Source organism: Paramisgurnus dabryanus, chromosome 15 (assembly GCF_030506205.2).
Source record: "Paramisgurnus dabryanus chromosome 15, PD_genome_1.1, whole genome shotgun sequence".
NCBI classification, from domain to species: domain Eukaryota; kingdom Metazoa; phylum Chordata; class Actinopteri; order Cypriniformes; family Cobitidae; genus Paramisgurnus; species Paramisgurnus dabryanus.
Window position 1 is genome coordinate 22,308,223 of NC_133351.1, and position 27,242 is coordinate 22,335,464.

Genomic DNA, 27,242 nt, shown 5'->3' on the forward strand with positions numbered 1-27,242 from the left:
ATCAAAAGAGACGGATTAAAACACCAGGTGTGAATGTGCATGTGTCTCGCTTGTCCACTTGTGATCCTATTGACCGAAACGCATCTTAATATATCATGTGTAAACAGTCACCAAATCTAACTTTATAGAATTTGTAAAATATAACACCATTTTAACACAGCAGGATTACCCAACTAAGCCTCAAATGTACAGTGTAAATTTCATTAATCAAAATGATAATTGTAATTACAATATCAGGGAAATAATTGACAATTATATTTTTTTTGGTCATAATTGTGCGACCTATGAAAAGATGCCTATCCACATGCACTGATGCATAATACAGCGATGGTTAGATGAAGGATTATGCATGGATAGATGTGTGGATATTTATTATAAACATGTGTACAAACAATATCCACCTCTAGTAGGCCTACAGATAGAATAGTATGGGGCAAGGTAACATTTGCTCTTCTGTCACTTTCAGTGTAATTGTATGAGAAAAGTAGGTTCTAGAAACAAACTCATTTGTTCATTTGTAGCAGATATGTGTTGCTTGTGCAAAATATATTTAATCTAACAAAATAATAATAATAATAATAATAATGATTGATCTTAAAAAAAGCGTTAGGTTGTGTTCCGCTCTCCCCTAAATTTCTGATGCACAAGCCGTTTACAAATCCACCCAGCTTGATATTTATTTGTGCATTAATTGTATTGCATATAAACGGTTTATTACTTTTTGCAGTTGTACATTGACATTGGCATTATAATGGCACACGGTGGCGCTATTGACACATTTATCTTTGTTTATGACAATATTTCAGTAAAGCATAGAGTACATTTCTTCTGCACTGTGTGTGAATGCAGCTGTGATACTCTGTTGCAATTTCACCTTGTGTATCATGCATGCATCAAGAAACAATGTATGTACATTAAATACATTCAATGCCATAGATTTCTCAGGAAGCATATTTATAAAATTAACCCCCGGTTTCACGGACAAGACTTAAGGCTAGTCTTAGACTAAAAGACACTTTTAAAGCTGTCTCATTTGAAAATAACCTGCACTGACAGATCTTAAAATATGCCAGTGCCATTGATTTGCCTCAAGATACACACCAGTAACACCTTTTTAAAAACATGTGCATAAAAGATGCTTAAACACCTTAATTTAACTAAGGCTTAGTCCTGGCTTTAGCCAAGCCTTGACTATTAAACAAGGCTGGCTTACAGTTACAGATTGATAAAGCATTGGGTTAGCAACGTAAAAATGTGAATGTTACGTAAAAACTACGTAAAATGTAAATTGTAATGCACTGCACATTGCTTTGATTAAAAATCCCCCCCCCAAAAAAAAACCATTAATAAAAGATTAAATAATCTTTTTTTATTATGCACTCTTTCACCAAAGCAATGGACCACTCGTTATTACGTCATTAAAATATATTTTTAGATATGTCTAACTTAAGACTGTTTTCTTACAAAGTCCATAACAACATATTCACTTGAGTGCGGTTATATGCTTTAACCAGAAAAGACAAACAAACAAACACAGGTCCACAAAGGGTTAAAAAGTTGACGTCTAGCTAAGTACTGAGTTCCTTTACAGGCGCTAAGTCTGAAGAGCACTTCAAAGAGAGATTCTCACATCATCACACAGTCACTCACCAATCAAACCACAGGCGAACAAACTAAGATGTTGAGCTTTTTGTAATCGATTTATTCTACTTGGAGGCGAAATAAAACTTTAATCAGAACAAAGTACCGTAATCAAGACGACACGAGACGGTCCATATCGCGCTAGACGAGCGAGGAGTCGCGTCCGTCCATCAAGCAGGATGCTGCGAGGACTCGCACCTTCATACTGATCGGACGGGCGTCGTGAGGCGTCGCTGCATTTACTCGGACACTACTTTTAAATAAAACCGATTGATAACACAAGACTTTCTCCTTGCGAACATAACATTTATTAATATCACTGACGCCCGTGGGACCTTCTTCAGTTACAACGTCACTTTTCAACATGATCAACATATTTTGTCAAGGGTAAGCACGAGATTATAGTTTATGGAATATCATCTCTTTTTAATTCTTTAGACACATTATTAATAATCGCATTTACTTAAGTTTAATTATTTTCCTTCAGGTAGTTAATAGCAATGGCACTTTTTTGTCCTGAACCCTGTGAACTGGATATTTGCCTCTTCCACCTCAAGTAAAAGTCGAAGATTATTCTCTGTAGTCAAGATGCAGTTTCTTTCAGCTCTTCTGCTGCTTTTGTGTTTGCACAAGGTAAGTTATGTCCTTTATAGCATTTATAGATTTACACAAAACGTATGCCATAACATGCAGGGTTTAACCAGTTTAATTCCTCATTAGTTTAATAAACAGCATTTTTGTAAATCCTTACATTTTTAGTTTTCTTTTGGTTTTCATGAAAGCATAAAGGATATTTCCCATGTGTTCATGTCCTGTCTGCAACTTTTAATTTCTCGTATCATTAGCTGCATTGATATTGGCATCAGAAAATGTATACACTATAAAACAACGGTTCTAAATAGCACTAAAAGTGGTGCATTGGCTTGCAATCATAGGGGAACCATTTTAAGTATACACTGTAGCACCTGTGTAGAACCATAATGTGCTATTTAGAACCATATCTGGTGCTATAGTGGTGCTATTTCACCCTCGGATGGTTCTTCAAATGTGCTTTCAATAGCACTAAAAATGGTTCCCCTATAATTACAAGCTTTTAGTGCTATTAAGAGTGTAGCGTACTTTTCTTTTAATCACTTTAGAAATTATCATTATAATTATTTATTAATTATTAGATTTTATTAGATTAGACCTTACTTTTTAATGTGCACTAAAGTATCATGTTTAATATGAACATCAATGGTACTAATTTTCTTAACAATACTAAATGAAGCATGCAAAATGAGTTTAATGTTAAATGTTACATTTCTCAGAATAGCATCCTTTTAAAATATTTATGCAATTTTTGTTTCTAAAATGAAGTAAGGTATTAAAAGAAAGACGCTTTATTAGATGTAGACGAGTGGGATAGATAGGAGAATCAAAAGTAGTGTAATATTGCAGGTGTATTGCTAAACTAAGTGTAAGTGCATATAAGATATTTAATGTGTGAGGAAAATATGAGATGTGTTGTTACACATATTTGTTGTGTGGCATGTTTTTATGTGCCTAAATATAATTTGTGATTAAGCGTGTACTGTGCAGGTACATACACTGTTAAAAATAAAGATACGAAAGCTGTCACTGAGACGGTAATATGTATCATTTGCGTGCCGATTCGTACCTTTGAAGTACTACTATGCACTCTTTAGGTACAAATGCATCTTGTTTGAAAGGGTACTGCCTCAGTGACAACTTTTGTATCTTTTTTAAGAGTGCACAATGTACTTTTCAAAGCATAAATAATTTAAACATTATACTGTAAAGAGCTATGACAGGGCACCGTTTGCAACTCTTCACTGCAAAATTGTCAATGTCTAAACATAATTTTCAATGAAACGTGTAAATTCCAGTTAGATGCATGTGTGAAGACACAATCAATTTAGGAAACAATCACTTTTGTAGTTTGACTATCATTCAACCGTGTACCTTTAGGGAACAGCACATGTGGGGATGGCTGTACATCATCACCTTTGGACAATCCTCCAAAGACAGCCTCCCAATTGGATTAGAGTCCCAGCAGACTCTCGCTCTCTTTTACGCTCTCACAAAAATACGCACACATGCACACACAGACGCACATAAATGCACACATGAACAGTGATTCAAATACAGAAGAAGGCCAGCATCTGTGCTTCTCTCTGGGGACAGATAAGAGGGTCAGACTTTAAATTAGCAACTATTCATTCCATGACATCTACTGCAGTCAACCTCTGGGTCCAGGACAGAGAACAATGTGATCAGGACTAAATCCACTTGATCACCACACCACCCCTCTATTGTTTAGACACATTTTCTCCATTTCTCATCTTTGTATAATGTTTGTCCTCTACATGACTAAAGTTCAGCTCAGTTGGCCTTTGCTGTCAGAGCGCTGCTCCTTTGCACCCCCTTCATCGCTTAATGTCCTGTTCACACTGCATAAGAGCATAATTGTTGTCAATTTTAAATGCTTTTGTTGATCTAAAGAAAAGACGAAATTTGAGTAATTAGGCAATTCAGTGTGTAATCATCCAAGCAAACATATATCATTTATATAACATTAATCAATACAGATACATTTTTGTGTAGTGATGGAGTATTTTAATTGAGAATCTTGCCTCGTAAGAAATCTCAATTCAGAGGACGCATTCAAATACACAGACTTAAATGGTTTACGAAGAGCGAATTTAAAACCGGGATAATGATTGGCCATGATTTCCCTATCTCTAGGTTGCCCTGACTCCCGTCATCTTTATTCGCAATTAAGTTTGATTTCATTATTTATTTACCCAGAGAAAACTAGCAGTGGGAAATTTACTCAAATTTACAGTGCTGGGATTAGAAGGCACGCTTTAATCTTATGCCTCTGATAATGGCGCATGGCCTGATTGATTAGTTTTCCAGGAAGCTTATGTCAGAAAAACTAATCCGCCTTCGGATTGTGCCAGCTGTGTAAGGTTCTCCGCTCTGGTGCTGTATCACGAAGGCGAATTACAGAGCTGCTGGGCTGCGATAAGGCCCTCGTCTCTTTCACACGCCCGTCCCTCCGGACAATAATAACGCTGTTTATATTCTTCTGAACCTGCTGCAGCTCGAGTCTTCACATCAAGCCCTTGCTGGATTTGCCATGTGAGGGGAGAACTTACATTGGGCTTTCAGAATTGGGCTGAGGACACCAAATGAGAGGAACAAGAAGTGACAGAATGGAATGGTGAAATGTGCTTGTTGTAGGTCCACTAACCCAGAAATTCCTGTGAGAGAGATTACACGAGGATTTCAGCGAGTGTGTCTGTAAATATGAGCATTTCACTCTAGATTGACATTATCACTTTGGAGCTTATAAACTAGTGATGTGTATCTGTGTCTATATTGGGGTCATTGTTGGTTTCCCTGTAGTCTGGCCTCTGTAATCCCTCATAAACAATGGTGTCTGTGACATTTTCCGTTATAAACATTGACGTTTGACGGTGTGAGGCTTCTAGTATGTCATGTTTGTTAATTTCATGTGGATAAGTAAAGGAAATGAACACTTTTCCAAAGAGCATGTGGCATTTACTGTCCGCACTGTCGTCTTTTTTAATATCTTTTTTCATTAAATATACTGGCATAAAAATATGCTATTTGTGTTATTGAACAATGATTGACAAGTTGGATTTAAAACCCCCTAAGCTCTGTATCATATTTTTTTATGAAGTTTATTTAACTCAGTTTGGGAGAAGCATGGTCATGTAATCCATCCAATCAGCACGAAGAGGAGTCTATATAGCCATTCCTTACGTCTGTCCCGTGACAGAAAAATTCTTATTTAAATATATAAACATACAATATACCAAATGAAAAAACAGACTGAAATAAAACCTGTTTCATCATACCTTCATTTGTTCTTTTTTTATCACCTCTCAAATATGGGTAGGTTTCTTCAAAAGTACCACATTTTGAGCAAAAAGCTGAGATAATTCAATTTTTTGTGAAGGACTTTTGATAGAAATCTGATTCAGAGCAATTCCTCAGAACATACATGGAGTATGAACCATAGACATTAAATACACAGACGCCTCATAGACTGCCTTTAGGGAATGTAAAGGTACGTCACGCAGTGTTGTATTATGGGACGTGGGCGCCATGTTTAGAAGCACCGCCAATCACACTCTTGCTGATGGATGTTTTGAAAAGTAAAAGTTTTTCTCCTAATTGCGGCAGGTAAACCACGCGATCTGGTGTCTTTTCGTCAGCTCCTCCACCGGCTTCCCTTGTTGTTTTTTCTAGGAATAAAAGCTGAAAAAACGTATTCCGTTGTTCAGTTTCCTCCCTGAACGATCGTGTGACCTGCTATGGCAGTTCTTGATCGAGCAGTACTGACCAAACATATCGACGTTTATTACAATTCCTATAGAAAATCCAAACACAACCTCCAACACACAAATTCAAATATACCAGGATAGGGCGCGATCCTGCAAATATGGCAGAGGACACATAATGCAACACGGCGTGAAGTCAACTCCACATTCCCTATTGGAGCTGACGTATCAGCGTGGCCGCCATCTTGGATAGGGCCCCAATGGGCCCCCCTGCATTTGTTTTCACTGAGGAATGTGTATCCCCAACTACAATAATCATAACTCCCTGAATTTTTACTGGATTTTTAGTTAAGTAACATTAGTTACGATTACGGATGCACAATATCGTTATCGGCAGATAACTGCTTATTTTTAATATTATCGGTTATCGGTCTGATAGCAAAATTAGGCCGATAAATGATGGATTATTTTGGTTTGTTGAACCACTTCACTTGCTCATTGCTGGCCAAGTAGAGTTTTGATTGGTGCTTTCTGTGACATAGCACGAAGATGACACGTGTTGCGGGCTTAAGAAGAGTATGCTAGTCTAGCGCAAAGACAAGATGTCCGCGGTCTGGGAGTTTTTCATTGTGAAATTAATATGAATATTTATCGGCCTATATATATATATATATATATATATATATTGGTTATCGGCCCCCAAATATAAAGAGTTATCGGTATCGCCCAAAATTTCCATATCGGTGCATCCCTAGTTACGATGACATATTATTATAAATGCAGGGCTCCACACTGCGAGTAAATAGTAGCATTTTGCAAGTATTTTTCCTGCCTATGCGACAATTTTTTATTAAAGGTAGCACTGGCGCGACTGTGAAATTTAAATATAATTATATTTTTATATAATTTGCAGGCGATTACGTCTGCGGCACATCTAGTCACTCTTCCTGTTGCTGGCTCGCTCCCCTGCCTTTCTATCATATCTAAGGTGCCTATCACCACTCTAAATCCATCTCTTTTGCCACTTTCGACCACTTGTGTCCTGATTACTTTGAGGGGGTGGTCCGTGGTGGAGACTGTTGGCGAGTCCCTCTGCTTTCATTTAAACGCAAGCAGGAGAATTGACGGGTTTAAAATGACGCAAACTATTATTATGTTAGAGTCCACTGCTTGTGTTCTAAGTAAACATGCTGCACAGTGTTTTGTAAAAGCTTTCTCTGATATTTCAGCGCAATTGATGAAATAAGATCGCGCAATTCCACACACTCGCAAAATGAAACTAATGAAAGACCCGGTGATCGGCCACTTTAGTTTTATCAATGAAAGCCTAAGGATAGTGCTGTACACTGTGTGTTCACGCTAGAAGTCAGAACATATGTAAAACATTGTGATCAGTACCTCAGATTAGAGTTTACAAGTCCTGGCCAAATAAGTGGAGAAATTTTGTAGTGAGCACAAGAGTGTGATTTCTTTACTTCAGTCTGTCTTAAAGTAGCCTAAAGCTTTTACAACAAAGTAAGAAAAAGTTGATTGTAAGTTTAATGGTTTACAGCAAGGCAAATATATGTTAAGAGTATGGTAAAGTTAAAATAATAATAATTTATGTATATAAAGAAGAAAATGATCTGTATTTGTAATTTTAATTTATTAAATGATTTTTTAAAAACACTTTGGAAAAGGGAGTCGGGTCTGAGTACCAAAACACACTTGTAACCAATCAGCAGTAAGGGGCATGTCTACTAGTACTTACTGACATCATTGCCTGGGTTGTGTATGTGTGGGGCAGGTCAATCGAAAGAAGGTCCAGATTCTAGGGGTGTGTTTGTTTAGGTGATTTCAAATATCAACATTGGCTTTCAGAGATCATGCATCCCACCTTTAATGCATTAAACATGTTTGGACTTAGTTTTAGTGTTTATACCCAGTGACTGGTGCTAATTGAGGCCCGGCGCCACAGCTTTACAACTTGGTGGTGACAGCGCCACCTCTCTCAAATGTTAGTCTGGAGCCATGAAATGGTAAAATAACCAAAATTATTGTTCAATCATATTTGTGAAAGGGAGTCCCGTGCGATTTGGTATCAATACTGCGCCGGTTATTGCAGCTGTAAGCCACACAAAATACGGCCATAGTTGCTCGCTCTCCGTTGACTCCAGCTGGCTCTGGTGCTAGCGTAGAGTAAGGAGACCCAACCCATATGGAGGCGACGCTGGATTACGTTCCTGCACGTCATGAGGCGTCTATGTATAAATGTCTATGGTTTTAATTGTTTGCCACCTATTGGGAAATAGCGGAAATACGGATTGCCGGGAAGCATTTTCTCTTAATTGACGAGTTAATGAGGACAGGTTTTTTTAAGTTTATAACTTGTCAATGGTGGGGAAAGAGTTCATGCGAAGTCTTAGATTGTCATATAGGACAGTGGTTCTCAACGTTATTCCTGGAGGCCCACTGCTCTGCACATTTTGTATGTCTCCCTTATGGCGCTTTTCCATTGCATAGTACCCCACGGTTTAGTTTAGTTTGGGTCGGGTCAGCTCACCTCACTTTGGCGTGGTTAGCTTTTCCATCGAGTTTAGTATCACTTCGGAGTGGGAGGGATTATAGGCGTGTCGTTAAATTTACGCTGCCTACTGCTGTGACATCATACAAGTGAGAGCGTAGCTGTACATTCCCATACATTCATTTATTTCTCAGTCTGCCACAAAATTAAAATTGGCCACCACAAATAGATGTTTGCTCATCGTGTTTATCACTACCTCTGTCTCACATGACAGTGTCTGTTCAAACACCCGACCCGTGGCGTCAGTCGACGGCGCTCCGCTGAGCCTCATTCAAGTTGCATTTAAGCATATATAATGCGGACGTGCACGTCGCGAATGTGCCGCCACAAACTGCAAGTCTGGAAAAACTGTTATGGTGTCACGGATTCTCAACCTGCGGATGTTTTTCATCGCTAAAAGGGTGTTTGGAAACTTATAGCAGAACACAGATAACAACATGTTTGCTTGAGACAGCGCAAGCTAGCAGTAAGCTAAAGCTAATATTTACATTATAGCGATGACGTGACGATTCTCTCAGACCAATCAGTGATCTACAGTGTTTTCGCGTCACGTTTGGTATCAGCTCGGGTCGCTTGGAACCCCAACCGAGGTGGTACGAAAAAAAGTATCGGGTACTACGTAGTGCACCCAATGGAAAAGCTCCCAAAAGTAAGCTGACCCGACCCAAACTAAACTAAACCGTGGGGTACTATGCAATGGAAAAGCGCCATTATTTAACACACCTGATTCAAATCGTCAGCTCTTTAGCAGAGATCTCCATGAACTGAACTGAGGCCAGCAGATAAGAGAGACATACAAAATGTGCAGAGCAGTGGGCATCCAGGAACGGAGTTGAGAAACACTGATATAGGATGATAGAAATAATCCAAATAGTTTTTTTTTATTAATTTGGTTTTGTCTTTAAAATTCGACTAAAATTTTATACTGTTACTATTAACAATTTTAGTTTTTAATTTTATTTTTGTCATAGATGGCAGTGTTACTCATTACCAAAGATATTACATTTGTAAGTTTCCACCAATAGGCTTGCAACTTGTGATTTCAGAGTGTGTGTCAGAGGCTGATGTGTGTTTGTGGGTAATTTATGTGCTATTATCATATGCCTGTCATCCTGTGGTCATTTATTTACTAACTCTTAAATTTTGTTACACTTAAACTTCTGTGAATATGAAAGTTGGCTTTCCCTTGTCTTATGGTAAACAGCAGCTCCAATATTCTTTTGTACAGTATATCTCAAGTTTTTTATTAAGTGAACTACTTCTTTAAATAGTCATTGATTCATCTCAGTTTTAATATAGTTTATATTTCATACTTCCTATATTTCAGAGTTCATTTGCAACAACGGAAGAATAAATGGTCTTCATCATCGTCATCATTATCATCACAATATTATCACATTGTTTTATCTTTCATTTTTAGTTCATCACTTCCTCCTGTTTTTTCACTTGGATGTGGTGTTGTCAGCCTTCTGCTATGAGGAACAATCATCTCTACGAGCAGAACTGCCAACACCAAATCCAGCACCATTGTCTTCAAAAGAGATTAGTACTGTATAGTATATCTTAAAATTCATCTTAATCAATAAACAGAGACATCTGTGCTGTCACTTATAACAGAGAGGAAGGATTGACTGCGTGTTTACACCACGGCCTCACTTTTCTGTTTGATCTTTATCCAAAGCAAAGAGGGAAATCATGAAGGTGTAACAAAATATCATATCAAACTGAACCTCAGGGAGTCGCAAGTCTTTTTAAGAGATGGATTTTTTCCATTTCAGTTTTTTAAAACACTTCTCTCTAGTGCTGTTTTCACATATAAACCCTTGATCATAGCTGTTATTCTTGCTGAGGAAATGTCAAACACATTTGTAAGAACAAAAAGCAGACAGATGGTATAATGGGATTGTAGAGGTGTTGATAGGACAAGCTGGAAGAAAGAACCACACTGACAGGTATTAAAAGAGGAAGCATCAATCTTCACCTAATTACCTTCCTTGGCCTTATTAACAAATGATGATGTATAAATCAAACAGTATCACCTTGTCTAACTCCTTCCATATTTGCTTTTCACACACCTTTCATCTGCTTGAAACATGTATTTAATAGAGGTGTCACTTAAAAGATGTTAGTGCATGCAGTTAATTTAACAAGCTTCACGCCGTTAGCGCTGTTATCACATTTATTCAATTTGACATACATGTTTCGGCTAGTATTATCCAAACACCCTTTCTTCAAAACCTCAAACTATAAAGATATGTTGGTAAATGAAAACCTGTTAAATGATTGATCTTCATGATAATGTGCATATATTTAAAAGTTTCTGAGGGTAAAAAGGGTAAAAGTTTTGCTGTTTGATGGCGGTCACATTTAAAATTACATTACAAACATATTTGTTATGCATGTAAAGTGAAGTACATGAATTGGGAACGCAGACGTTTTGGTGTTTTAAATATTTACGATATATATCTACAAAATCTTTATTATCCCTAAAATGATCACATTATAAGGCAGAGATATCTATAGGATTGAAAAGTAAACTTGGTGCACATGTATATTTTCTTATATTTTTTAATTTTATTTTGACAGTCCTTGTTGCTATCTCAAGGAATGACCAAAAAGTAATTTTTTTTTCAATAAGAAAATTTTTCTAAAATCACCTTAATTGCAATTAATTAATAATATCATGTCACCAAGTCAGCAAGCAACTACTGGCTGCAACTGTGAGCAGATGATTTAAAGGTCCGCTGACTGAAGCAGCCATGCATGAGCGTTTGCATCTATAAGGGTCAGGTGCTAATGACAGAGGAGATTATATAGCATTAGACATGCAGGACAGAATACAGTGCAGCGATGGGTCCCGGCTGAGGATTTCTCTCTTTGATCCTCTACACTGAACACCTGCCATTTGTTAGCGGCTCGGCTCTTGATTAAGAGTGATGGGTTTCGGGTGAGGCTGTTTCACCCATCAGGCTAGCAATCTATTCTGCAGCCATGTGTAGACCTGCCTCCTCGAGGCGTTCGGGACCTTCTTTTGTAACTGCTCTTTGTGTGAATCATTACAAATGAAATGCTGTGTAACACCACGGATGAAAACAGTGAGGGGAGAGAGAGAGAATAAGACGAAGAAAGGGAATAAAGGGGTAGGTTTCATAGAGTAGACATTTTTAGGGGGAGGCTGGACTAATGGAGAGGTAGTCACCGCATCTCTGACTGACTGATAAATCATACCATGATGTTCAGTACTGTAGTTTTCATAGGTAAAAACAACTGATCAGGATAGATGAAATAAATGAAAGGAATTAAATTCTTGCAGCACGTTACAGCTGCACTTACCATATTGTACAAAAACAGAAGCGCTGAGAAAAACAGAAAGCAGAAAAAGAATTTGTGGGAAAATGACAAGAAGGTGCAGGTCTGACATCTAAACAGATTCATGCCCCTGGGCCGGAGAGCCATCACAGCTATCAGAGGTGCGGTACCGTTAGACGAAGCAAATGCATTTTAACAGCATCCTCATCCATGATCCGCAACTGAGATGTCCCTGACTTCTTAATAACTTTCTAGCGGGCTAGTTCTGGTCACCATGGCAATTACCTTTATGTCAAGCCTTAAAAGATATGTCCACCCCAGGGAACGGCAGACAGCTTGCTCCATAATGCTCATTACAGATGAACGTCCAGACTGATTTTTCTCACACTTTGTAGATGTCAAATTATGATGCTGTCAGTGTGAAAATGGGCTTTGGTATCAGAGACTGACAATATGTACAATATGCTTTTAAATTACAGATACTCCTGGGAGGTTTAACTCATTTTGGGAATTTCTGCTTTTATTTTATTTAATAACATTTTCAACTTAAATTTTCACTTAAAGTAAGAAAATTTAAATCGAAAAAACTTCAAATTTTATGCTTTACAGTTTTTTTTTAGGTGGATTCAACTTTTACATTTTACAGTAATAATACCTGACTTATGTTGGTCAATTGCACATTTAATACATTAAAGTTGCATTAAAACATCATGAATTTTTTTACTTATTGATGAAAAGCTACTGTGATACCACATACATACAATGTAAAAAGTGAAAAGTACTTTAATTTGTAACACCAAAAAAAATTTAAGTTTCACTTTAGAAGAAAAATTTAAAGGCACTCTAAGCAAATCTGTGTGACGTCACTTCTCGTTGACGTTCGAAGTGTTGTCAAACAAAACGGAGTGTAGCTAACTCCTCCCTATCCCTTCCGTGCTTTCTGAACGAGTCCCCACTTCCAAATCCTTCTTGTCGTTTATTGGCTGGAACACCTTTGTTATGTTTCCTGGTGGTGATTTGACCACTTTGTTTTTGTTGGAGTTTGCTGAGCCTGGGCTGTCTACAGAGACCGCATTTTTTACAGTGTGTTCAGGGACAGGCAGCTAGCAGATAGTGAGGATATGTTTACTGTATAAAAACAAAAAATGTTTTATGGCCTAAAACGCGTGTATTCGCTTAGAGCGCCTTTAAGTTCAAACAACTTTTTTTTAGGTGTTACCAATTAACTCTTTCCCCGCCATTGACGAGATATCTCGTCAATTAAGAGAAAACGCTTCCCCGCCAATGACGAGATTTTCCGTCTTTCCGCAATACCGCTATTATCCACCAGGTGGCGCCCTTCCGCAACTTTTTAAAACCGGAAGTATTGCCCTATGGCAAGCTGCTGCATGTCCGTGTCTGTTTTAAAGATCGCTCTGAATGGGATCTCTATGAAAAATCCGTCATAAAAATGGAATTATCTCTTCTTTTTGCTCAAAATATGGTGTTTTTGCAAAAACCTACCCATATTCAAAAGCTGATTGCAAAAGAACCACTTAAGGTAGGATGAAACGGTTTTTTTTGTTTGAAAGCAGAGGGTCTGTTCTTTCATTTGGTATATTGTATGTTTATATATTTAAAGAAGAACATTTTCTGGAAGGCATTAAACTTTGGTGAAAATCATGAAAAACGCTGGCGCTGGCTGGCAACGTTTTTTTTTAAAATGCTGGCGGTGAAAGAGTTAAAGTAATTTTTACAGGGTAGAATTATTCCCATTTTGAATTGACCATATTAATAATATTTTGCTAATTATTTGTCATGATAAACAGTATTATCGCACAAAAAAATACATTGAAAATGTTGTTTAAATATGTTAGGTGTTAAGTGAGAAAGTTAAAGTTATAAAAGTTTATATATTTTTTAAGTGTTACCAATTAAAGTTAGTTTTTTAAGTAGAGCATTTTTTACTTTTTACAGTGTAAGAGCCTGTCATAATAGACTTCTTTTATATTTTATCAGTAAATGTTTTCTCATGAAATGCAAAACATATTTGTATAATCAGGTAATTAAATGTAAAAAAAATATTTAAATGCCTAATTTTGATTTATTTTATGTGTAACTAAAGTGAGAACAACAATAAAGATAATCCAAACGTAATCCATGATAATACCGTTTATGCCAGTAAAGCAATCACTGTAACATGAAAAATCAATATACCATCACACGCCTAATTAAAACTACCAATAATAAAGACTAGTGGAGGTGTAACACTAGATCACATCCTGTGTAAATGGTCCACAAGTCAAAATTGTCGTGGTCTTTGGCCAGGTTTATTCAATGAAATGGAATTAAACAACATTATTGATTTTAAAACCCATTTGTAATGCTTTAGTTGTCTTTCATAACATAAACAATTACATGCCTTTGAATTATCTAGCAAATGTATATGCATTCGTGCAGTGAACCTACATTCTGCATTGTATGTTCTATATGAAAATTTAGTGTTGTGTTTTGCACAGTAACAGTACTTGAGTTTTGTCTTCGCGTTTGTCATTTCAGTTTTGTATTTTCATTGTTATGTATTCTTGTCAGCACTTTGTATTGTATTGTGTTGCACACTGGTTATCATGGTCTAAACTAGGGGTTTCAAACTCAAGGACCACGGGCCAAATCTGGCCCACCCCACAAGTTTTCCTGCTTTGAAATTTTGCATTTTGTTGTCACATTTTTGTCCTGCCAAAGTATTTTTTTTGATTAGGCTATTAAGAACCCTGTTTTGGTATCTAAAAAGGCATCTCATTTCATTACCTGTGCAATTAAAGATCTCATAGAAATCTGAGCTGCGCTCACATAAAAAAGCTAGGTATTAATTGAGTTATTACCAAACCAATCGATCGCAGAGACAATTATGCAATGTAGTAAAAGGGTAAATACAAATACAACCAACCCTTTGAAAGCAAGCTTATTTGGCTTAGTTTGACACCCCTGAATCATTTTGTGTAACTGTAATCATGTTATCATGTTTGTATTAGTTTCTCTTGTACTGTCTGCATATGTAAATGTTCCTTACACAGTCAGAAAAATTATCCCGTTCCTGGGACGGTACCCTTTTTAAAAGTACACATTTTCACCTAGAATTCATAGTACATCAAAGGTACATATTGGTACCAAATGTATACACATATTTACAATTTAGCTATAGATATGACCTTTTTAAAGGGTACGTCCCCATTGATAATACACGCACGCACGCACACACACACACACACACACACACACACACACACACACACACACACACACATTCTGGTTTCCATGTTTTATGGGGACATTCCATAGACGTAATGCATTTTATACTGTACAAACTGTATATTCTATTCCCCTTACCTGCCCCATTCCCTAACCCCAACCATCACAGAAAACATTCTGCTACTTCACATTTTCAAGATACATCATTCTGTTTGATTTATAAGCTTGTTTCCTCATGGGGACATCAAAATGTCCCCACAAGGTCACAAAAACACTGGTATTCCTATCTTTGTGGGGACAATTAGTCCCCACAACGTGATAATTACCAGGTACACACACACACGTCTAGTATACCATTATTTCTCATAGTGTCATAGTGAAAGAAGAAAATGAAAGGTTATATATCTGTCTATTACTTTAGCCTGCAGGACACTATTGTAGTTTAGTTGAAGTCTTAATTAATGTCCTTAGAAATCCCCCTCAGCAAAGCGTCTGTGCTTTACCTAAAATACCAAAGTCACAGCTTCGGTCGACATCAAACACATTACCAAAAATGTGTCGAATTATTGCTACCCTGTACAGCATGAGAGAGAGGGAGAGAAGGATTGGGACGATTGTCAGCAGAACCTTTTAAGTTTCCTCTGAAGGCTGTACAGGTTTTTTTTTGCCTGTGATCTTCCACTTGTCACAGCAATTTCCCCAGTTGTTCATCATCCTTTAACTGCTTTCACATTAGCATTATCATCTCCTGCCTGCTTCACCTGAAGTTTTCTCTCACCACATTTTCTCTAAATGTGAAGGGTATTCATCTTCCCTTGTCAAGTCATTGAGGTCTACTAAATGAAAAATGAGGCGGCTTACAACCGAGAGCTAGAAAGAGATATGTGCAATCTGTTTAACTGAATATTGTACAAGACCAGTGGGACTTAAAAGTGAATAAATGTTTCACGCCAGACAAAAATCGCCATTTCTCTTCTCGCAAACTCTTTCTTCTCATTTCCGTCGAGGTTTATCTTCTATCTTTGGGCGACATGTTATGCTGTTTTCATTGCAAACAGTATAGTGATTATAAATATTTACTCTTTCTGTAACATTACATTTTTTACATAGAGGTTTTGTCTTAATTAAACCTAGTGAGCAATGATAGATGATCAGAGCTCTCAATCCAAAGGGGACACATTGATTTCACATTATACATGGAACTTTCAAATTACTGGGCTATTATTGGAGGTCTGAAACATTTATAATGGTGTGCGAGATGATGTGAAGGTGTAATAATTACACTCATCTACTGTAAAAGTTCACATGCACTGACAATCAGAAATGATTATATGTTAACACAAGATATTTGATTAAGAACAGGCGACCACTATTTGGATAAGCTTTAGATGACTTTAGATGGGAATGTCTTGGTGAATGTAGTTTAGTGCTGAATCTGTTCTCATATGCTGCTGTTAAGCTTACAGCAAAATTAGTAATTATGGAGAAAATACAGGGTTGCTCGTCTGTGCGATTTCAAACAGCTTTACTTTCACATCTGCTTTAGCAAATGATCCCCTCAGCCGTGCCTCAGGATGGCAGTCTGTGCTAATTACCAGCAAAACTAGTTTGGCTTATTTCTACAAATTATTAAGACTTTATCTTAAGTGGACCAGAACTCAATCCTGGAGCAAAGAGGTTATTTTGCACACGGGATCAACGCTGCAGTATACCGCAGGAATAATCTCTGGAGTGTTTACAGTTAAATAACATCATTTAATTATTATTTAACACTGTTATAGATTTATTCGGTCACAACAAAATACTCATGGTTGGTCAATTACAATTGCAGTTATTATTAATTATTAATAATTGATACAATCTATTGCAATTAGATGTTTATATCCTGCCTGCTTTCTATCAAATCATCCTAGGTAATCCAGCAACAATCCTACATAAAGATCATTTTGTGAATATATAACCTTGGTATCTTTAATATTGACTGAGTAAGGCCATATCGAAGATTGAAATCAATAACTGAAATTAAACTTTGATGCTCCTAATTTTAATCAGATTGTGGGTCTCTGGCAGAGATGTATAAAGTACTAGGGACCCAGACTTGAGTAAAAGTACAAGTGCTCTATCAAAAAAGTGACTTGAGTAGAAGTTGAAGTGCTCTTTAAGCACAGCACTTAAGTGGAAGTACTAAAGTATTAAACATGTTTTGTACTTAAGTATTGCAAGTAGTTTATTTTAAAATATACTACTCAAGTACTGAAAGTAAAAGTACAAGTATTGTGTAATGTAGTTATTAAAGAAAACAGTCAAAAGTTTGAATATAATATTGTTTATATTATTTCAAATGTTTTAGCTAAAGGACACTCACAATTCCTTTGGCTGTAGCAGGAGTACAAAGACAGGACTGTTCAGATAATTTAGATTAATTTAACCAAATAATTAAATATTAGTCGATATAATGGTAATAGGTACAGTAAAGGTACAAGGTGTTTCAATGAACTTAAGTTTCCTTCTTTCACGCACACTCGCCCTTTCTCACGCATTCTCTCTCTCTCTGTCTTTCTCGCGCACTTTGGTTCTCTATTTGCTTCACTTTGTCCACAACCCCGGCTCATATTTGGGAGTGAGAGGGAGGGAGGGGTCCGCCCTTCACTATCTCCGATTGGTTTAGAACACGATCTGTGTGTGTTTCTAATGTGTATCACCGCTCTGGCAGTGATAATGTGGGTTTGGAATGATTCGTAACATTTGAGTGTAACGAGTAACTATGCAGCACATAAAAAATGTATCGGAGTAAAAGTATTAAACTCATCGAAAATATGTACTGAAGTAAAAGTGGAAGTAGGAGAAAAAATATATACTTCCGTAGAGTACAGATACTGTCTTTTAGTACTTAAGTACAGTAGTGAAGTAGTTCTACTTCGTTACTATACATCTCTGGTCTCTGGGAATTAAACCAATGACCTTGGCATTGCTAACGCACTACCAGTTGAGCTACAGGAAAGATTAGCTTTTTATAATAAATTGCACAGATTATTAGGATTTCATTTGCCTCTTTTGTGTGCGACCCAATATGATGAAACACTCTAATGTTTTGTGTTGTATTTCTCAGTTTTGTTGGAAGGTGACGTGCAGAAGAGTCCAGATTCCTGAGGTGGGCCTGGCGAAATGGGGAGAAGCTGAAAACGAGGAGAACCCCTCCCCCAAAAGCATCAGCCCTCGCGTTCTCAACCCCCTACGCCTATTCGCCCGGGGCTCCCCAGGGCTCAAGAGCGACATGAGAGAGATAACGTATTTGGAAAACATAGAGGACTCCTGGGACTGGTTATCTAACCAGACAGATGTTAGAGAGGGGAAGAGCAGGACTAGACGCAGACCTATCGTTAAAACTGGCAAGTTTAAAAAAATGTTCGGCTGGGGAGACTTCAACTCCAACATCAAGACTGTGAAATTAAACCTCCTCATTACAGGAAAGATAGTGGACCATGGAAATGGCACATTCAGTGTTTACTTCCGACACAACTCTACGGGCCTGGGGAACGTCTCCGTCAGTTTGGTGCCACCTTCCAAAGTGGTGGAGTTTGAGATCGCCCAGCAGTCGACGCTGGAGACCAAAGACTCGAAATCGTTTAACTGTCGTATTGAGTATCAGAAAACCGATCGCAGCAAAAAGACATCGCACTGCAGCTTTGATCCGTCCAACGTGTGTTACCAAGAGTCCACCCAGAGCCACGTCTCCTGGCTCTGCTCGAAACCCTTCAAAGTCATATGCATCTACATCGCCTTCTACAGCGTTGACTATAAACTGGTACAGAAAATCTGCCCAGATTACAATTATCACAGTGACACACCATACGCCTCCACGGGTTAACTTTCAGTCAAGACGAGCTTGGGTCTTCAACAGTGATGTTTCTGAGAATCTAAACAGAGCATGGTTCATCCCTTTACTACCTGGTGGCATCAAACTTCATTTTAACCATGTGTTTTATCTGATTGAAAGCATATAAAATACATCCAGATATTTTGAATTAGGCTAAACTCCTGGCATGTGCTTTTTTTGTGATGAACAGTCACAATATTTTACTAGCAAAATAATTGAATCATTTATTTTGGGCTTTTAAACAAAACACCACCCATCCTAAACTCAAAAACAAAATGCTGCATTGGTTGAGTAAATATGGAAAAACTCAACCACTGGGTTAAATTAACTTAGAAAATGTCTATATCTGAACCAACAATGGGTTGAAACAACCCAGCATTATTTTGGCAGTTGTTCAAGTTGGCCTGTGGAAAGTCACTCAAAACTAAACAATTCTACCGCTTGTCAAACTACTAAATCTCCAGGATAGAGTATATACGTAAAACACCTTTCATTGTGAGATTTGTGTGTGTGTGTGTGTGTGTGTGTGTGTGTGTGTGTGTGTGTTAGTATCTACAGTATGTGTGTTATATATGGGATTTGGCCTTTCGTTTCACAGTTGTTTAGCACTAAATTGTGGAAACTTTTTCAATGCGAAGAGCACCCACGGCGAGTAAAATTAGAGGTACAATTGGGTCGAATCATTTAGCAAAGACATCACATTCAAATTACTCTTAGTCATTTCGTATTTCACAAAAGATCTATGTATGAATTGAAATTTGTGTTTAATTTCAAAGAGTAATTTGCGATGTCTCACGAGAGCACAATTCATCGGACAGGTGGATTTAGTGAATCTGGCAGCCGGTTAACAACCCTTTGTCATGGTCTCGCCACAGAGATCCACATTTCCAGGCTCTAATTAACATTAATTATAGTGGAAAATTTCATTTACAAACCATGACAGATGGGACAGAAGCCAAAAAACGAAATTTAGCACGTCACTCATAGCTCTATTTACACTTGTGACTTTGGGCTGGAATCGAACATGAAGGTATTTATTATTTGAATCTACTTATTTTTTTATTTGAAATAGTATGTAGAAAGACATTGAACTAACATACTATGGTGTTTTTCATTGCATTATATTCAGTATATCACAATGAACCAGTTGAAATGCCATAGTCTGAACATCAGAACTGGACTTCTCAGGTTCCATGTGTTTTCTGCAAATAGATTTCAACAGACGTTCCAATTCATTTCATTCCTGGCATATCAGGAGTACAACAAAATCAGAGGGATAATTGTATCGATAAATCTGCACCACTGTCTTGCCAAACGTGATTTAACATCAAGAAATGTTGATATAAAGATAGTTGTTTATAACTGTATTTAGTTTATAATTCAGCGTGCAATTTTGTGAATAGTGTATAAATGTGACAATATAAAACCGTGTGTATTTTGACTTTCACAGATAAACTAGTTTCTTTTATCTGTTAATGCAGTGTAAAAAACTTTTCCTACTTTATGTGTTTGAAGGTTATATCAGATAGATTTAGATTTTAGTCACCTAGCTTGTAACTGCTTAAATTTCAAAATCAAAATGCAAATTGTGCTTTTTGTCCTCAATATCTCTGTAAAATACAAGAAAACAAAGGAAAATGCCTGTGAGGTGTCAGCCTCCTTTTTTAATTGTCTGCTATAGTATGTATTGTACAGTATATTTAACAATTGAATATTGTTTCCCATTAGCTTATTCAAGGTAAAACAGCTCTAAAAACCTTAAAATAATAATAAAAAAAGGTTGCAACTCAGTATGGAAACTGTTAAAATGTTTCAAGTATCAATTTCTTTAATAAATATATGCACTTACAGTACAGTTTCAGATCTGCAAACAGAGAAAATTATTATCATCCTTAAAGATTATGTCACCCAAAAATGAAAATTCTGTCATTACGTTACTCACCCTCAACCTGTATAAATGTCTTTGTTTTGCTGAATACAAAGGAATTTATTCATAATGAAACAGATACACCAGGAAAAATACTACTATGGAAGTGAATGGTGCTAACGGTTTGGTTACAAACTTTGTTAGTTATGTAGAACAAATAAATTAATACAGGTTTGTAACAACATGAGGGTAGGTAAATGATGTCAGAATTTTCATTTTTGGGTGAACTATCCCTTTAACCCTCATCCTATGGAGCAATTTGATGCACACTTTAGCATGTGTCTTGCCTGTGGGTGAACCCAGGAAATAAAGCCTATAGGCCAGAAAAGCTAATGCCATGTGGTTTCTAAAGCCCCCTTAATTTTCTTCTAAACAATGAGGGGAAAATTACAGTATGTTGCCATATGTCAACACTGTACTGTAGAGGGTTAAATTATTACTTTTATTCAACATGACTCTCACAATGTTAACCATAAAGCATTTCCATACAGTTAGATTTGCAATGAAACATTTGCATATCATCCATCATTTTTATGATCACATAAAACAGAGATTCTTCTATCAGTAAAATGATAATTTGCAAAATCATATTAGCTCTGGATGATAATGATACAATTCAGTCCTATAATACGGTATGTGCTTCATCTCATCAAGCTCTTAAACAAGATCATGTTCATTAAAAATCTGTCTGATGCAGAGCACTGTTATATTAGTTGTCACACTTTTCAGAGTGTCTAACATTTACTGAGCACCATACATCACAATGGTTTAAATCTCATACCAAATGAAAGAAGGAAGTCTTGGGCACATATGTTGTATTCTTTACATTTTCATATCTCATTATAGCCTGGTATAACCAGACTCTCGTACATTCATTTCATTTGTACAGAGAGTCTGGCCACGCTCCATTGCAAAGCGTTCCTTCCGTTAAGGAGGGTCCATTGTTGAAGTTTAAAACTATTGGATCTGCCCAGAGTACTCAGGATCTGCCAAAGCCAATCGCTAACGTGAGGTCGTGACGTATATCATGCCCCGAAACCGGACGGAAACAACAAGTCAGAATAATCAGACAAACAAAACTTAGCAAACCTGGTTCTTGCTCCGGCTTTAACTTCTGTATATTCGGCAGTTTTGCAACAACGGCCCGAATAGCTTCTCTCACGTCTTTCTCCGCTGCCATTACTGAACTACAACTCAAACTGACGCGCGACCTCAACGTCATCGTTCTTAGCCACCCCCATCTGTTCGCTGATTGGTCCTGCAGATTTTTGCAGGAGAAAACGAAACTCTATAGAGAAATCCCAGACGTACTGCTGAAGGGAAATGAAAATTAAGCGGAAGCACGTAGGAGGGCGGAGCCAGGCTAATCTCATTATGGAGTTGTAGACTGTTGAATAGAGAATGTTCACTTGTCACAATTTGCCCCATCAGTGGGTACCCACAACTTAATTGTGATTATTTATTGTAATTTTTAAATTCAAACCAGAACTGGAAATATTAACTCTAGGGCTTTTCACACTGCGCTTAACCCTGGGTAATCTTTGTTCTAAACCCTGTTTTTAACCCTAGGTTAAGGATCATTTCACACTTGAAATTTTGAAGTGGGATTATCCCTAAAATTAACCCAGGGTTATAAAACCCTGCTTGTAATTTAGAAGCGGGGTTATTCCTGAAATTAACCCAGGGTTATGAAACCCTGCTTGTAATTTAGAAGCGGGGTTACTTCTGAAATTAACCCAGGATTATGAAACCCTGCTTGTAATTTAGAAGCGGGGTTATTCCTTAAAAATTAACCCAGGGTTATGAAACCCTGCTTGTAATTTAGAAGCGGGGTTATTCCTGAAATTAACCCAGGGTTAAGAAACCCTGCTTGTAATTTAGAAGCGGAGTTATTCCTGAAATTAACCCAGGGTTATGAAACCCTGATTGTAATTTAAAAGCGGGGTTATTCCTAAAATTAACCCAGGGTTATGAAACCCTGCTTGTAATTTAGAGAGGTGGTTATTCCTGAAATTAACCCAGGGTTATGAATCCCTGCTTGTAATTTAGAAGCGTGGTTATTCCTGAAATTAACCCAGGGTTATGAAACCCTGCTTGTAATTTAGAAGCGGGGTTATTCCTGAAATTAACCCAGTGTTATGAAACCCTGCTTGTAATTTAGAAGCGGGGTTATTCCTAAAAAATTAACCCAGGATTAAGAAACCCTGCTTGTAATTTAGAAGCGGGTTATTCCTGAAATTAACCCAGGGTTATGAAACCCTGCTTGTAATTTAGAAGCGGGGTTATTCCTTAAAAATTAACCCAGGGTTATGAAACCCTGCTTGTATTTTAGAAGCGGGGTTGGTCCTGAAATTAACCCAGGGTTATGAAACCCTGCTTGTAATTTAGAAGCGGGGTTGGTCCTGAAATTAACCCAGGGTTATAAAACCCTGCTTGTAATTTAGAAGCAGGGTTGGTCCTGAAATTAACCCAGGGTTATGAAACCCTGCTTGTAATTTAGAAGCGGGGTTATTCCTGAAATTAACCCAGGGTTAAGAAACCCTGCTTGTAATTTAGAAGCGGAGTTATTCCTGAAATTAACCCAGGGTTATGAAACCCTGATTGTAATTTAAAAGCGGGGTTATTCCTAAAATTAACCCAGGGTTATGAAACCCTGCTTGTAATTTAGAAGCGGGGTTATTCCTAAAAAATTAACCCAGGGTTAAGAAACCCTGCTTGTAATTTAGAAGCGGGTTATTCCTGAAATTAACTCAGGGTTATGAAACCCTGCTTGTAATTTAGAAGTGGGGTTATTCCTGAAATTAACCCAGGGTTATGAAACCCTGCTTGTAATTTAGAAGCGGGGTTATTCCTTAAAAATTAACCCAGGGTTATGAAACCCTGCTTGTAATTTAGAAGCGGGGTTGGTCCTGAAATTAACCCAGGGTTATGAAACCCTGCTTGTAATTTAGAAGCGGGGTTATTCCTAAAAAATTAACCCAGGGTTATGAAACCCTGCTTGTAATTTAGAAGCGGGGTTATTCCTGAAATTAACCCAGGGTTATGAAACCCTGCTTGTAATTTAGAAGCGGGGTCATTCCTGAAATTAACCCAGGGTTATGAAACCCTGCTTGTAATTTAGAAGCGGGGTTATTCTTTAAAAATTAACCCAGGGTTATGAAACCCTGCTTGTGTTTTAGAAGAGGGGTTGGTCCTGAAATTAACCCAGGGTTATGAAACCCTGCTTGTAATTTAGAAGCGGGGTTGGTCCTGAAATTAACCCAGGGTTATAAAACCCTGCTTGTAATTTAGAAGCGGGGTTGGTCCTGAAATTAACCCAGGGTTATGAAACCCGGCTTGTAATTTAGAAGCGGGGTTATTCCTGAAATTAACCCAGGGTTAAGAAACCCTGCTTGTAATTTAGAAGCGCAGTTATTCCTGAAATTAACCCAGGGTTATGAAACCCTGATTGTAATTTAAAAGCGGGGTTATTCCTAAAATTAACCCAGGGTTATGAAACCCTGCTTGTAATTTAGAAGCGTGGTTATTCCTGAAATTAACCCAGGGTTATGAATCCCTGCTTGTAATTTAGAAGCGGGGTTATTCCTGAAATTAACCCAGGGTTATGAAACCCTGCTTGTAATTTAGAAGCGGGGTATTCTGAAATTAACCCAGGGTTATGAAACCCTGCTTGTAATTTAGAAGCGGGTTATTCCTGAAATTAACCCAGGGTAATGAAACCCTGCTAGCTCTACTTTTGTGGGGTTAACCCTGCATTGTGGATTTAAATGCACGCAGTGTGAAACGAAGCAGGGTAAAAATTTTATGACCCCAAATAAACACAGCTGAAGCAGCTAATCACGGTGTTCAGGGTTGCTTGATAATTACAGACGGGTTTAGGTGCAGGGTTTCAGACACCTGACATCTCCTAACCCCTGGTTAAGTACAAACAGAGCGAAATGTGAAACAAATATCCCAGGATTCCGTTAATCCGGGGTTTAGAATAACCCGGGGTTAAATATTTTCCAGTGTGAAAAGCATGTGACAACCCTTAAGTCATTGAGACAACTTGCCCCAAACTGACATGTGTGCTAATGTTGGCTAAATCTCAGGGTTAGCTCAACATAGCACGTCAGCTAAAGTATCAAAAGAAACGTTATTGTCTCCTCTATTTTGTGCAAAATAAAAAATTTTTAACATTCATACCTAACAATGTTGTATTGCATAAAATATAAAGTGATTTTTTTTACTTTTAAAGCCAAAGAAGAAGAAAATTGTGCTAATGTCAGATTAGAGCGATCTTGACCACATGTGAACACGAAGTTGACTAGAAGTCGTCAGAAAAAGTGGCTATTTGATCTTTGAGCCTTTAGTGTTGGAGTTAAGAACATTGCGACAATCTACCCATGTGACAACTTATCCCACTCTCGATCTACTGTATATGCACAAGCTGAAATATGTATTGACTGACCTTCATGTCAATCCAAACCAATATAACTGTCCTACATGAAACACTAAATGTGATATTGAACAGAATGTCCAGGTTGCCTTTTTAGCTGAATGTGGATGGGTACCAAGGTAAGATTTCATTTTGTGAAAGAGCAGAGAAGATTTGCATTTCAAGAAATTCAGACAAGAGGTTTGGAACAACACAAGTGTAAGTATGACATAAGTTACATTTTTGGGTTAACTATCTATCCCTTCACCCCTTTGTTTCATTCAGAGGACTGTCACGAACATCCTCCTACCCACCTATTCAAATAGAGGAAAAAAGAACAAAAGACAAAACTAAACTGTCTATATCAAGCCTCATTGTCTAATTAGCACAGTGGTGCACTTAAAAAATGTCTTGCAGACAGACAAAAGTGGGGAGAGGTTTTTTAATAGTAAAATGATATCAGAGTTCCCTAGGAGCCACGGAGAACGGTCGGCATGAAGCGGCATGTTGGCGCTGGTGAAAGATTTGCGTTTAGATTCTGGACTGCATGCTGTTAGCTTTAATTAGCCATGATTTCCTCATCACGGAGGCTTCGAGAGCAATGCGTCGAGACTGCCGCAGAGACCACAATGGTCATGACACCACAACTTGTGCTGTGTTTATCTGCAATTTCAGAGCCAGGAACTACTCTGCTAACGTACCATTTTAATACAGTAACTCAATGGAAATTGGACACAAGTTGGTATTTGAAGTTGCTTTACATTCCACGTTTAGTCTTTATTTTATATCTTTCACGTTCTGTGTGTTATGTAGGGAATTATGTAGAGGCAGCAGGTTGTAACCGAAGAAATATGTCCGACAGCGTAACGTAATCAGGATCAGGACTCGACGCATTAACGGAAGGTCTCGCACTGGAGGGGTTTATATCGCGATAACAACAGTTCACCTCTACATTGAGTTAAATAGCAAATAAGCAGGACAAACGTAAAGTAAGGAACATTAAATATTGAGTTGAAATATTTTATTAGCTTATTTTTAGTGAATGCAGACCTTCCGCGAGGAAACCAGTTTTTTCGGTTTTAATATAAGACGTTCACTATTTGATTTAATTATTTGTTAATATGTCATATGTGTTACTAAAATCCATATTTATATTTAATATTAAAATGTACCTGTCAAAATGATTTGCAGCATCCGGGTAACGTTGTGATAAATTATGCTGAGTTCCAGACAACTTTAGGATATTTCCCACCTCAAAACCGGAGATGAGGTATAAATGAAGTAACATTAAAAGTACCGTATTTATTAACATTAACGTCACTGATAATTTAGTAATATTACGGGCGGTTTCCCGGACACGGATTAGCTTAATCCAGGACTAGGCCTTAGTTTAATTTAAAAAATATAACTAGTTTTTACAAACATGCCTTACTAAAAACATTACCTGTGTGCATTGTAAGGCAAAACAAAAGGGCCCTGATGTATTTTAAGATATGCCAGAACAAGTGGTTTTCAGTTTGGACAGCTCTTAATAAAATGTTTTAGTCTATGACTAATCCCTGTCCGGGAAACCGCCCCTAAAACTTTTTAAGCGTTAAGCAATATTAAAGATCCCCGTTCCAGACATTATTTCTAGGTAAAGGAGGGAACTATCCTAAATCCGAGTTGTCTGGAACGTAGCATTAGTTTTGAGTGGTTATCTAAAAATAACAAACCTGCAAATGTCGCGACTGGCCAATCATAACTAAGCATTCCAAGGCGCCATGTAATAAGCACAAATAAGCAACACTGAAATGCTTGTCATTTTGCAGGTGAAATTTCAATATAAAGTGGATAAATATTTCAATTTCTTCTACACTGTATTACTTAAATGCAAGATGTGCTCTTTTAATATCATGAACCACCACATTGCCCTTAGAAAATCATTTCTTTAGAACGTTTAGTTGTGACACAGATTTCCATAA

General features: G+C 37.4%; 1 protein-coding gene across 1 annotated transcript; it reads left to right on the forward strand.

Annotated features, from left to right (window-relative positions):
- The first annotated feature begins 1,606 nt into the window (after positions 1-1,606).
- On the forward strand, positions 1,607-27,120 carry nxph2a (neurexophilin 2a). The gene is made up of 3 exons (XM_065249043.2): positions 1,607-2,028; positions 2,129-2,274; positions 18,167-27,120. Exons 2-3 carry the CDS (start codon positions 2,230-2,232, stop codon positions 18,923-18,925), a joined length of 804 nt encoding a protein of 267 aa, XP_065105115.1. The 5' UTR covers positions 1,607-2,028; positions 2,129-2,229; the 3' UTR covers positions 18,926-27,120.
- Positions 27,121-27,242: the final 122 nt, after the last annotated feature.